This window comes from Aureococcus anophagefferens (genome assembly GCF_000186865.1).
Source record: "Aureococcus anophagefferens unplaced genomic scaffold AURANscaffold_1, whole genome shotgun sequence".
NCBI classification, from domain to species: domain Eukaryota; class Pelagophyceae; order Pelagomonadales; family Pelagomonadaceae; genus Aureococcus; species Aureococcus anophagefferens.
The window spans coordinates 1897336-1909398 of record NW_008705561.1 but is presented as its reverse complement, the minus strand read 5'-3'; the positions used below and the strand labels follow the sequence as shown (position 1 = coordinate 1909398).

The 12063-nt window shown below is 76.6% G+C and overlaps 2 protein-coding genes across 2 annotated transcripts; both read left to right on the top strand.

The window, feature by feature from the left end:
- Positions 1 to 8712: 8712 nt before the first annotated feature.
- AURANDRAFT_18711 (hypothetical protein) lies at positions 8713 to 9396 on the top strand (the record flags this gene model as incomplete). Its single annotated transcript, XM_009034394.1, has 1 exon — positions 8713 to 9396. A coding segment is annotated over one exon (684 nt), but the record flags the coding sequence as incomplete, so codon positions are not given.
- Positions 9397 to 9614: 218 nt separating this feature from the next.
- Positions 9615 to 11317, top strand: AURANDRAFT_58580 (hypothetical protein; the record flags this gene model as incomplete). The annotated part of the gene is made up of 2 exons (XM_009034395.1): positions 9615 to 10180; positions 10378 to 11317. 2 exons carry the CDS (start codon positions 9615 to 9617, stop codon positions 11315 to 11317), a joined length of 1506 nt encoding a protein of 501 aa, XP_009032643.1.
- Between the last annotated feature and the right edge of the window lie 746 nt (positions 11318 to 12063).

Here is a 12063-nt window from a genome sequence, read left to right as displayed (position 1 = left end):
TGTTGTTGTGTTTGGGTTGCCAGCACGAATCCGCAGCTCAGTTTTGCGCGCCGCGCTAGCTGCCGGCGTTTGGGGCTGCCGGCGTCGTCGAGCCGACGCGCGCGCGGCACCGGCGGCCATGTCGGTGGCGAACTCGGCGTCGGTCGTCGGGGAGCGCGAGAGCCTCCTGTCCCTGGGGCTGCCCTGGCGGTCCTACGTCGCGCGCCTCGAGTGCCAGGGGCAGGGCGCGGACACGGCCCTCGAGGCGGCGCTGCGCGAGCTCGGCCCCGAGGAGGGCCGGGACCCGGCGGCGACGAGGGTCGTCATCCTCACGCGCGCGCACCTCCAGTCGGTCGTCAACGCGCACAAGCTGCGGGGCAAGGTGCCGCTCGTCGAGGGCCTGCTCAAGCAGATCGAGCTCGACAAGCAGCTGGGCCTCGGCGCGCGGGCGGACGCCGCCGAGGCGGCGGCGGCGGCCCAGCTCGAGCGGGAGCAGGCCGCGGAGAAGCGGCGCAAGAAGCGGCACCGCCACGGCGACGGCCACGACGACGACGACGACGACGCGCGGCCCGACGACGACGCGGCGCCCGCGGCGCCGCGGACGGCGCCCGACGCCGTCTACATCCTGCGGGACTACCCGGCGACCCTCGAGGAGGCGTCGGACCTCGTCAAGCACTGCACGAAGGAGGGCGCGCCGCGGCCGCTGCTCGACGCCGTCGTCACGGTCGTCGCGAACGACGACGGCGGGCCCGGCGGCGGCGTGACCTGGCCCGTGCCCGCGCGGCCCTGCATGGCCTTCGACTTCCTGCCGCTCGCCGGCGACCTCGCCTTCGGCGACGCCGCCGCGGAGGACGAGGCGTCCGCGGCGTCCGCGTCCGCGAAGAAGAAGAAGAAGGCCAAAAAGGCGAAGAAGAAGCCGCCGCCGGAGAAGCCCGCGGACCCGCCGCCCGACGACCACGGCGCGCCGCCCGCCGAGGTCGCCGAGACCCTCGAGCAGACCTCCGTCGTCACGGCCGAGCCGTCCGTCGAGGACTCGGCCTCCGCGGCGTCGCCGGCGCGCGACGCGGCCGCCGCCGCGCCGCCGCCGGCGAACCGCGCGCAGGCCGTCAAGCTCGACGTCGCCCGCGCCCTGCGCGCCTCGACGGAGCAGAGCCACCGCCGCGCCCTCGGCGCGGCCGCGGGCAAGCCCAAGGCGACGCCGCCGGATTTGGTCGGCGCGCTCTTCGACGCGTCCCGCAAGCAGGGCGGCGTCTGGGGCGACGTGACCTTCAACGAGGTCGCGCTGGACACCGTCGGCGGCGACGGCGGCGGCAAGAAGCCGCCGCTCGGCGGGCCCGACGACGCGCCGCCCGCGCCCGGCGCGTGGCTCGCGGCGCTCACGGACCACCTCTTCGCCGAGGGCGGCGCCAAGTGCGCGTTCAAGGACTGGGTCGACCAGGTCGAGGTCGTGCCCGTGCCCGTCGACGCCGACGCCGCCGCGGGCTGCCGCGCGGCCTGCGCCGCGGCGCTCGCGGGCGCGACGGGCCGCGACAGCCTCTACCGGGCCCCGGCCAACAACGGCCGCCGCGGCGACCCGGGCCCCTGGGCGAGCCACGGCCGGCGCCAGCGCTACGCGGAGCTCGCGGCGGAGATCCCCGAGGCCGCCTGCTCGCCGGGCGTCCTCGTCTACTGCCTCGTCGAGGCCGTCTGCGCCGCGGGCGACGCGCCGCGGCCCGACGACGCCGGGCCGCCGCCGTCGGCGCTCGCCGCGCTCCTCCCGCACGCCGCGCGCGCGCTCCCGGGCTGGGCCGGCGACTACGCGGCGGCGGAGGCGGCCCTGGCCGGCGACTTCGGCGCCGCCCAGGTGACCCTGGACCACCACGACGCGGCCGGCGCGCGCGTCGCGCGCGCGGAGCTCGGCCGCGTCGCCGGCGACGGAAATGACGGCGCGCGGCTCGGGTCGCGGCTGCTCCTCGCGCTCGAGCGCGCGGCCCACGCCCACATGCAGCAGCCGCGCCTCCTAGGCCGCGCGGCGCTGCCGCCGCCGGACGCCGACGGCCCGCGGCGCCGGGGCGTCGCGCGGTCCGAATTGCAGGCGTTCACGGCGTTCTCGCCGCGCGACGTCGACACGTTCCGCCAGCGCGCGGAGCTCGAGGCGCTCCTCGACGGCGCCTTCGTGCGCGAGAGCGTCGACGCGACGGCGCCCTGGGACCTCGCGGGCCGCGAGGCCACGGAGAAACTGCCGCCGCACGCGGTGCCCCAGGTGTTCGCCGCGGAGATGGCGAACGAGCCCGCGGTGCTCGCGGGCTACTACGCGCCGACGGACGAGCTCCTCCTCGTGCTCCACCAGCCCACGGCGCGGGGGCGCTGCGGCCAGCAGCTCTGGGACGCGGCCGCGTGCGTCGGCGCGCGGCCGACGTACGCGCGGTGGTCCGCGGACGCGCCGCGCGACGGCGCGGGCCGCGTCCGCGTGGGCGACGAGGCGTCCTTCTTCTCGCCGCGGACCCTCGACGCCCAGACCGCGCGCGTCGATTTGTACGGCGACGAGCTCGGCGACCTCGCGACGGCGACGACGCTCCTCTTCCCCGCGGACCACTCCATCGTCCGGCTCCGGACCATGGGCGACAAGCACGCGTGGCTCTCCGTGCGCAAGGGCGGCGCCGTCTTCGGGCTGCGGGCCAAGGACGGCGGCCGCGCGGCCGCGCGGCGCGCGCGGGGTTTAGCGGCCGACGGCGCCGACGACGACGCGTCCGCGCGGACCGCGGACAGCGCGGCGTCGCGCGCGCCGAAGAAGCCGAAGAAGGGCGCCGCCGCCGCGGCGCCGGCGGCGGCGCCCCCGGCGGAGCGGCAGCCCTTCGCCGCGGACTTTTGCTGCGACCTGCCCGACGGGTCGCGGTGCACGGCCGCGCGCGGCGGCGGCGCCGCGGGCGCGCCCATCGTCGTCCTCACGTGCACCGAGCCCGGCGGGCTGACGACGGACGTGGGCACGGACGGCGTCGTGCGGTTGCGCCACGTCGGCGTCGCCCACGCGGGCGCGCCGCGCGCCTCCGACGACGAGCTCGACCGCTGCGTCGTCGGCCGCGGCACCGTCGTCCGCCGCATGCGCGACGGGTCCCAGCGGCTCCTCTTCGCCGACGGCTCCGCGGCGACGCGGCCGCCGCCGCCGCCGCCGCCGCCGCCCGAGGACCCGAAGAAGGCGAAGCGCAGGAGCAAGGGCGACGGCGTGCCGCGCGACGAGCCGCCGCCGGACCCCTCTCAAACGCTGGCCTGGGCCCGCCACGGCGGCGCGCCCGCGCGGGACCCGGAGACGGGGGCCCTCGTCTGGGTCCGGGGCACATCCCTCCTCGTCAAGTTCGCCGACGGCGCGACGCTCGCGCGCCACGACGACGGCACGACGATCCGCGTCGCGCCCGACGGCGCCGTCGTGCTCGTCGAGGCGCCGGGCTTCGCCGCGGTCGAGGTCGACGTCGCCATCGACGCCACGGCCCACGCCCACGCCTCGGGCGTGCCCGTGCCCATCGCCAAGGGCGGCGAGCGCGTCCGCGTCCGCGTCGCGCTGCCCGACGGCGGCCGCGTCGCGACGACGTACGACACGTCCGTGACGGCGACGGTGCGCGGGCGGCTCGCGCTGCTGCGGCCGGACTGCACGGAGGTCGTCGCCGACGACGCGGGCTGCTGCGTCTTCCGGCCGCCGGAGCTCTGGAGCGGCGGGTCCATCAAGGTCCGCGGCGAAAAGTTTGTCTACGGGTCGCGCGCGCCGCGCGCCGAGGGCGCGGAGGAGGTCGACGAGGAGGACGAGACGCGCAGCGAGCCCGACGCGACCTGCGGCGCCTTCGTCTTCGACTGCGTCGGCGGCGCCCTCCGCGTCGAGGACCCGGAGTTCAACTGCTTCGCGGCGCACCTCTGCGGGCCGCGCGCGGCCGTGTGGAAATCAACCGCCGGTGTGGGCGGTCCCGACCAAACTTGAGAATTCTCGAACTCGGTCACATCGACGTCGATTCGGCTGATTTTTGGACGAATCGATGGCTCTCGTCGAGTTCTCGAAGCACAGCTAAAGAACGCGCGTCGAAACCTTCAATTACGCGCACATTTAAGTCGGGTGGAAGATATGAATTCCACGCAGGCGCGCGGGCGAGGTCGAGCTCGAGCTCGCGGGCGTCTCCGAGGGCATCCGGGCCGAGGCCGTCGTCAACTCGCCCCTGAGCCCGCGCTGCTTCGTCGTCGCGCGCGACGGGTCCGCCGAGGAGTTGTTGCGGGCGGGCGACGTCGCGGCCGCGGACCGCGACGCGAGCTTCTGTGTGCAAATCAACCAGTGAGCTGGGACGTCGGGGCCAAACTTGAGAATTCTCGAGCTCGGTCAAATCGAAGTCGATTCGGCTGATTTTTGGACGGATCGATTGCTCTCAGCGAGTTCTCGAAGCACGGCGGAAGTGCTCGTGTCAACGCACTCGAATACGCGCACATTGAAGTCGGGTTGAAGATTTGATTTGCACACAGGCGAACTTTTTGCGGAGCTGCGACGCGGCCTTCGGCCGCGCGGAGGCGGGCCCGCCGCTGCCGGGCCGGCGCGTCGACGAGGAGGACTTGGAGGGCGCGCTCCGCGTCGACGCGCGGACCTACGAGCTCCGCGGCGGCGCGCCGGGCGACGGCCGGTCGCTCTTCGAGGCGTGCTTCGGCGCGGGCCGGGCCTGGGCGACGCGGCCGCCGCCGGCCGCGGCGCGCCGGGGCCCCGGCGACGCGCCGGCGGCGCCGCGGGCCGCGCGCGCGCCGCGCGTCGCGTTGATCCGCACGATGCGGACCGCGCCGCCGCTGAGCGCGGAGGGCCGCGCGCAGATCGCGGGGGCCATCGCCGCGTGCGACGCGTGGCGCGCGCGCCGCGACGTCGAGATCCACCGCTTCGCCGTCGACGACCCGCGGAGCGCGGCCCACGTCGAGGGCGAGCGCGCCGTGCGCCGCCGGCTGAAGTTGGCCTATAAAGCCGCGCGCGCCGCGAAGAAGCGGAGCGGCGCGAAGAAGGAGAAGCGCGCCGCGGAGCGCGCGGAGGCGTCCGCGGCCGAGGCGGACCACTCGCTGGCGTCGCCGTCCGTGACGGCGACGGCGACGACGGAGTCCGGGCCCGAGCCCGCCGCGACGGCGTCGCTCGACGACGACGAGGGCTTCGACTTCAGCGACGACGACGACGACGACGTCGCGGCCGACGACCCCGCGACGGCCGAGGCGCGCGCGGCCTTCGCCGACGCCGTCGCCGAGGCCAAGGCCGACGCGCGGCGCGCGGCGGCCGAGTACCTCGACGCGCCGTCCGCGGCGTCGAGCCCCGGCGCGCCGCCGCGGCGCGCGGCGGCCGCGCCCGCGCCCGCGCCGGCCGCCGCGCCCGCGCCCGCGCCCGGCGGCGCGCCGCCGGCGACGCCGGGGTCGTCGCCCGCGTCGTCGCGCGGGCCCGGCCCGCGCTTCGAGGCGCCCGCGCCGGGCGAGGAGACGCTCACGGTGGCGCAGATCCGCGGCGCGCTCGTCCAGTGCCTCTGCCGCGCCGTGTCCTCGGACGCCGTCGCGGCCGAGCTCCGGTCCCTCCTCGGCGACCCGGCGCGGCCCGAGGAGCTCCTCCGCGCGACCTTCGCGGACTTCCGCGTGCTCCTCGACCGCGCGCGCGACCGCCTCGCGGCCGAGGACCGCGGCGAGGCCGAGGACCGCGCGCGGCGCGACGACGCCGCGCGCGCGCGGCGCGCGCGCGGCGGCGGCCTCGCCGCGGCGCCCGACGCGCCGCCGCCCGCGCCCGCGCTCGCCGAGGCCGCCGCCGAGCGCCCGCCCGCGCACGGCGGCTTCTGGCGCACGGCCGCGGGCCGCCGCGTCGAGGACGCGCTGCCGCCGCGCCGCGACCCGCCGAAGCGCGCCGAGGACTCGCGCCGCGCGTCGCGCGACCCCATCCCCGCGTCGCTCCTCGCCGAGGACCGCGCGCGCCGCGCGGCCGCCGCCGCCGCCGCCGCCGCGCCCGCGGCGGCCGCGGCGCCGCCCGCGCCCGCGCCCGCCGCCGCCGGCGGGGCCCTCGACGCCGTGCGCAAGGCCAAGACGGCGCGGCCCCCCGGCGACGCGCCGCCCATCGACGTCGCGCCGACGCGCGTCGAGCTCCCGGACGCCGCGCTCGGCGAGACCTACGACGTCGTCCTCGACGTCGCGACGCGCGGCGGCGGCCGCCTCCGCGTCAAGCCCTCGTCGGACCGCTTCCGCGTCGTCGAGCGGCCCAAGCACGCCCTCGCGCCGGGCGCGGCCTGCCGCGTCGTCCTCCGCTACTCCCCCGCGGACCCGAACGGCAACGTCGCCGCGGGGCACGCGGCGAAGATCTTCGAGCACGTCGAGATCATCTCCCAGCACTCCGCCGTGCGCGTCCCCGTCACGGGCACCGTCGTCGCCGGCGCCGAGTGAGGGGCGTCGGTCGCCGCGCCCCCCTAAGCCGCCCGGCCGCGTCCGTCTCCGGATCCTTCCGAAGACCGCCGTGGGAGTCACCCACAAACGCCGATTACCCGCGCAGCTTGAGGAGGACGTCGGCCTTCGCGGCGGCCCGCGCCGAGGCCGCGGCGTCGCCGACGAGCTCGTGGAGCTTGGCGAGCATCTTCCAGGTCGTCGGATCCGTGGGCGCGAGGTCGACGGCGGCGAGGAAGTGGGGCAGCGCGCTCTCGGGCGCCGCGACGGCCGCGGCGCGGCCGCGGAGCTGGAGCACGGCCGCGAGGCGCGCGCGCGCGTCCGCGGCGGCGGCGGCGTCGCCGGCGGCGAGGCCGGCGACCCTGCGCCAGGCGTCGTCGGCGCGCGCGAGCGCGGCCTCGGCGGCCGCCGCGGCGGCCGCGGCCGCGTCGCGCGACGTCGCCGTCGCGAGGCCCCGGAGCGCGTCGGCGCCGCGCGTGTGGTGCAGGATCGCGAGGTTCTGCCAGGGCGTCGGGCTCGCCGGGTCGTGGGTCGCGGCGGCGACGAAGTGGCGCTCGGCCGCGTCGAGGTCGCCGAGCTCCGCGCGCGCGGCGCCGAGGTTGCACCGCGCGCGCGCGAACGTCGGGTCCGCGGCGAGCGCGCGCTCGTACATGGCCGCCTCGTCGCCGCGGCGGCCCGCCTCGCCGAGCTTGACCGCGAGGTTGTAGAGGAGCTCGACGTCGTCCGCGTTCACGTCGGCCGACGCCTCGTAGGCCGCGAGCGCGCCGGCGTCGTCGCCGCGCTTCGAGAGGACGACGCCGAGGCTGAAGAGCGCGTCGCTGTCGCTCGGGAGCAGGTCCAGGGCCCGGCGCAGCGCCGCCTCGGCGTCCGCGAGGTGCCGCGGCGCGTCGGACGACTCGGCCCAGGCCGCGTGCGCCTCGGAGAGGTCCTTGAGGCACGTCGCGCACTTGGGGTTCACGCGGAGCGCCCACTCGAAGTGGCGCGCGGCGCCCGCGAGGTCGCCGGCGCCCCGGAGGTCCGCGCCCCGGTTCTTGAGGCGCCGCACGTGCTCGACGCGGTCGCTGAGGAGCAGGAACGCGCCGATGATGTAGCGGTCGCCCGCGGTGACGCGGTGGCCGCCGTGGCGCACGGACCCCGGCCGCCACGTCGCGTGGCCCGCGTCCATCTCGACGAGCGCGTCCTCGCCGAGGTGCTCGAAGAACGTGCCGCCGCCCGTGTAGTTGGCCCGGGGCGACAGCGCGAGCGTCAACGCGAGCACGCCGTTGTCGATGTGGACGTCCGTGCGCGGGTGCGTCGCGTTGTACTTGAGCATGGCGACGCTGTGCGCGCGCAGCGTCGACACGTCCGTGACGATCTCGGGGAACGACGCCGCGATCGCGGGGAAGACGGACCGCTCGAGGTGGCCGTTGAACCACGCGCGCGTCGCGTCCATCTTCGCGAGCCAGTCGCCGCCGAGCTTGTACTTGCCGCTCGCGTACTCGTTCTCGTCGACGCGCTCGCGCCGCGCGAGCTCCACGGCGCGCGCGGCCTCGGCCGCGCTCACGACGGGCTCCGTGGTCACGCGGATGAGGTCGAGCGGGAACGCGAACTCCGTCGCGAAGTCCTCGGGCGGCACGCTCCCCATGGAGATGCTCCGCGTCGCGACGCCCGCCGGCGGCGCGGCGCCGGGCGCGGGCTTGGGCGCGCAGTAGAACTTGTCGCACGACTTGGCGCAGTCCGCCGCGTGCTCGCGCTCGTTCGCCGCGAGCGCCGCCGCAAAGTCCGGCCCGAGCTCGCGCGCGAGGGCCGCGTAGTCGACGCCCGGCGCCTCGCAGCCGGCCTCGCCGCAGGTCGACCCGCCGCGGTGCCGCAGCACGGGCAGCGCGACGCGCGCGTAGCGCGCGTAGGCCGCGCGCCTCGGGCCGTCGGCGGGCGCCTCGTGGACGCCGCGCTGCCAGAGCGCCATCGCGTCGCGGAAGGCGTCGCTCGCCGGCACGTCGCGGAAGGCGTCGTCCGCCGAGCTCGCCGACGCCCAGAGCACGACCAAGGCCCAGCGTGGCATAAGGAAGCAAGCCATGTCGTGGCTCTCTGGCTCAACCTTGGAGATCGCGAAGTGCATGCAAGTCGATCAAGGTCCTTGACGGACTTTGAAGGCGGGTTGCTCCTTGACCTTCATTGAGGCCGGCGCAGCCCCAATCGTTCGGGTTTGGAGACCAGTCATCATGGGCCAGAGCACGTCGCGGCAGCCCGTGGCGACGGTGTCCAAGGAGGCCGGGGTCAGCGTCCGCCGACAGGCATGGTTTTTTGCGCGACGCCTGGAACATTCGAGGACATCCATCTTGGTAGGCCGGGCCCTTCACGTTGACCTACTTCGACATCAAGGGCGTCGCCGAGAAGGTGCGCCTCGCCTTCGTCCTCGCGGGCGTGCCCTTCGACGACCAGCGCATCTCTTTCTCCGACTGGGCGGAGCTCAAGGCGACGACGCGCTACGGCCAGCTGCCCTGCCTCAGGGCCGGCGGCGACGAGCTCTACCAGAGCGGCGCCATGCTCAAGTACGTCGCGCTCGCCGAGGAGGAGCGCCTCTACCCGATCGCCGACCTCGCCAAGTGCGTGCACATCGAGGAGGTCCTGGGCGTCCTCGACGACCTCGCGCGCGCGTGGCGGCCCTGCGTCGCCGTCGTCTCGCGGCCCCAGGACTACGGGCACCCGGCGGACCTCGACGCCGCGGCCAAGGACGCGCTGGCGAAGACGCTCCGCGAGAACTTCCTCGCGAACGAGCTGCCCAAGTACATGGCCTTCCTCTCCGCGCACATCGACGCGACGGGCTACTTCCTCTGCGGCGAGACGCCGACGATCGCGGACTGCGCCGCGCTGCCCCAGCTCCAGTACTTCTCCGCGGGCATCGCGGACCACGTCCCGAGCGACTGCCTCTACCCCTACGGCACGATCACGAGCTACGTCGACCGCATGCTCGCCATCGACGCCGTCAAGCACTACTACGAGAAGTGCAAGGCGAAGAAGGCCTACCGGGACTCGAAGGCCTGACGCGCGGCGCGCATAAGGGCCGATGCGAGCACCGAGTCACGACGCTTGGTCGGGTTCGACGAGAGCGCGCGGCGCACGCCTCCTAGAGCCTACGCCTCGGCGCGCGCAACTTCAACACCGGCTTCGAGACTCGATCAGTGCGCTGATGGCCGCGTGAGCTCAGGCTTCTCACCACGTGCGACGCTATGATTGCGACCAGGCTCGCGCGCGCGGCGCCGATGCGCGCCGCGATCCGCCTTCTGTCGGGCGAGCGCCCGGTCAACTCCTTTCCCAAGACGGCGGCGAACTACCGCGAGCTGACGCCGCTGAGCTACGTCGAGCGCGCCGCCGTCGTCTTCGACGACTCGCCGGCGGTCGTCGACGGCGACGCGACGCGGACCTGGGCCGAGACGTTCGCGCGGTGCTGCGGCCTCGGCGACGCGCTGCGGCGCGAGGGCTGCGGCCGCGGCGACGTCGTCCAGGTCATGCTCGACAACACGGCGGAGATGGTCGAGGCGCAGCACGGCGTGCCGATGAGCGGCGCGACGCTCGGCTGCGTCAACACGCGGCTCGACGCGGCGACCGTCGCCTACGTGCTCGAGCACAGCGAGGCGCGCGTCCTCGTCGCCGACGCGCGCTACGCTGGGACCTACGGCCCCGCGCTCGCGGCGCTCGCGAACCCGCCGCGCCTCGTCGTCGTCGGCGGGCCCGGCGCGACCTACGAGGCCTTCGTCGCGTCCGGCGACGCGGGCTCGGGCTTCGTGCGCCCCAGGGACGAGTGGGACGCGCTCGCGGTCAACTACACGTCGGGCACGACGGGGCGCCCCAAGGGCGTCGTGCTCCACCACCGCGGCGCCTACATCCTCGCGCTCAGCAACGCCGTCGACTTCGGGGGCCTCGGCGGCGACGGGACCTGCCGCTACCTCTGGACGCTGCCCATGCGCCGCCCGGCGCCCCGCGACGGCCGGCTTCCTTCTTTTGAAAAACGCCGCGCCCCGGCAGGTTCCACTGCAACGGCTGGGGCTTCCCCTGGACGCTGCCCGCCGTCGGCGGCGCGAACGTCTGCCTCCGCGACGTCTCCGCGGACGCGATCGCGGACGCGTTCGTCGCCGCGCGCGTCACGCACCTCTGCGGCGCGCCCGTCGTCGTCCGCACGGCCATCGAGGCCGCGGCGGCGACGCGCGCCGCGCGCGGCGGCGAGCGCGCGGCGCCCCTGCGCATGATGACCGGCGGCGCGCCGCCGCCGGCCGCGACGCTCCGCCGCGCCGAGGCCGCGGGCCTCGACGTCACGCACGTCTACGGCCTCACGGAGACCTACGGCCCGGCGACGCTCTGCCAGCCGCGCGCCAAGTGGGCGGCCCTGACCGACGCCGCGGCCGCGGAGAAGCGGTCGCGCCAGGGCGTCGCGCACGCGGCGACGGGCGGCGTCGACGTCCTGGACCGGGACACGGGCGCGCCCGTGCCCGCGGACGGGGCGACCATGGGCGAGATCTGCTTCCGGGGGAACATCGTCATGAAGGGCTACCTCAAGGACGCCGCGGCGACGGCCGCCGCGTTCCGGCTCGGCGCGTTCGCGTCGGGCGACCTCGCGGTGAAGCACGCCGACGGCTACGTGCAGATCAAGGACCGGTCCAAGGACATCATCATCTCCGGGGGCGAGAACATCTCCACCGTCGAGATCGAGGCCGCGCTCATGGAGCACGACGACGTCGAGGAGTGCGCCGTCGTCGCGCGGCCCGACGCGCACTGGGGCGAGACGCCGTGCGCCTTCGTCGAGACGCGCGCCGGCGCGACGCTCGACGAGGCCTCGCTCCTGGCCTTCGCCAAGGGGCGCCTCGCGGGCTTCAAGGCGCCGAAGTCCGTCGTCTTCGGCGCGCTGCCGAAGACGTCCACGGGCAAGATCCAGAAGTTCGCCCTGCGGGACCGCGCGCGGGCGCTCTAGTTTTTAAAACCGCGCGCGGCTCAGCCCTCGACGACGCTCCGCGGCGAGGACGCGGGCGCGGGCGCCTCGGCGACGGCCTTCGCGTCCCCCGGCGGCGCGGCGGCGCCCTCGAGGAGCGCGACGGCCCGGGCGACGGCGTCGAGGACGCGCGCGAAGCCCGGCTCCTCCGTGCGGCCGCGCGCGGCGACGAGCGCCGCCGTCGCGGCCGCGGCCGCGGCCGCGAGCGCCGCCACGGCGCCCGCGCGGCCCTCCTCGTCCGCGCGGATCTGCTTCACGCGCGACCGCGCGGCGGCGCCGCGCCGCGCGTACTGGAGCGTCGTCGCGGCGCTGTCCTGGGCGCGGCGCGTCTTCTCCTCCATGGCGCGCGCGACGGCGGGCGTCCCCGGCCGGAGCCCCGCCTCCGCGGCCTCGCGGAGCGCCGCGTCGAGCGCGGCGCCGTCGCCGCCGGCGACGGCCGCGTCGAGGTCCGCGAGGACGGCGGCCTTGCGCTCGAGCTTCTCGAGGGCGAAGACCGCCGTGACGAGCGCCGGCGCGGCCTCGGCGACGCCGTCCGCGCGCGCCGCGCGCACGGCCGCGGCGAGCGCGGCCGCGTCGTCGCCGTCGGCGAGCGCGGCGAGGGCCTCCGCGTGCGCCGCGTGGCGCGCGAGCAGGTCCCGCGCCGCGACGACGAGGGCGTCGTCCGCCGCGACGCCCGCGGCGAGGGCCGCGTCGACCGCGGCCGGCAGCGCCGCGGCGTCGCGCGCGGC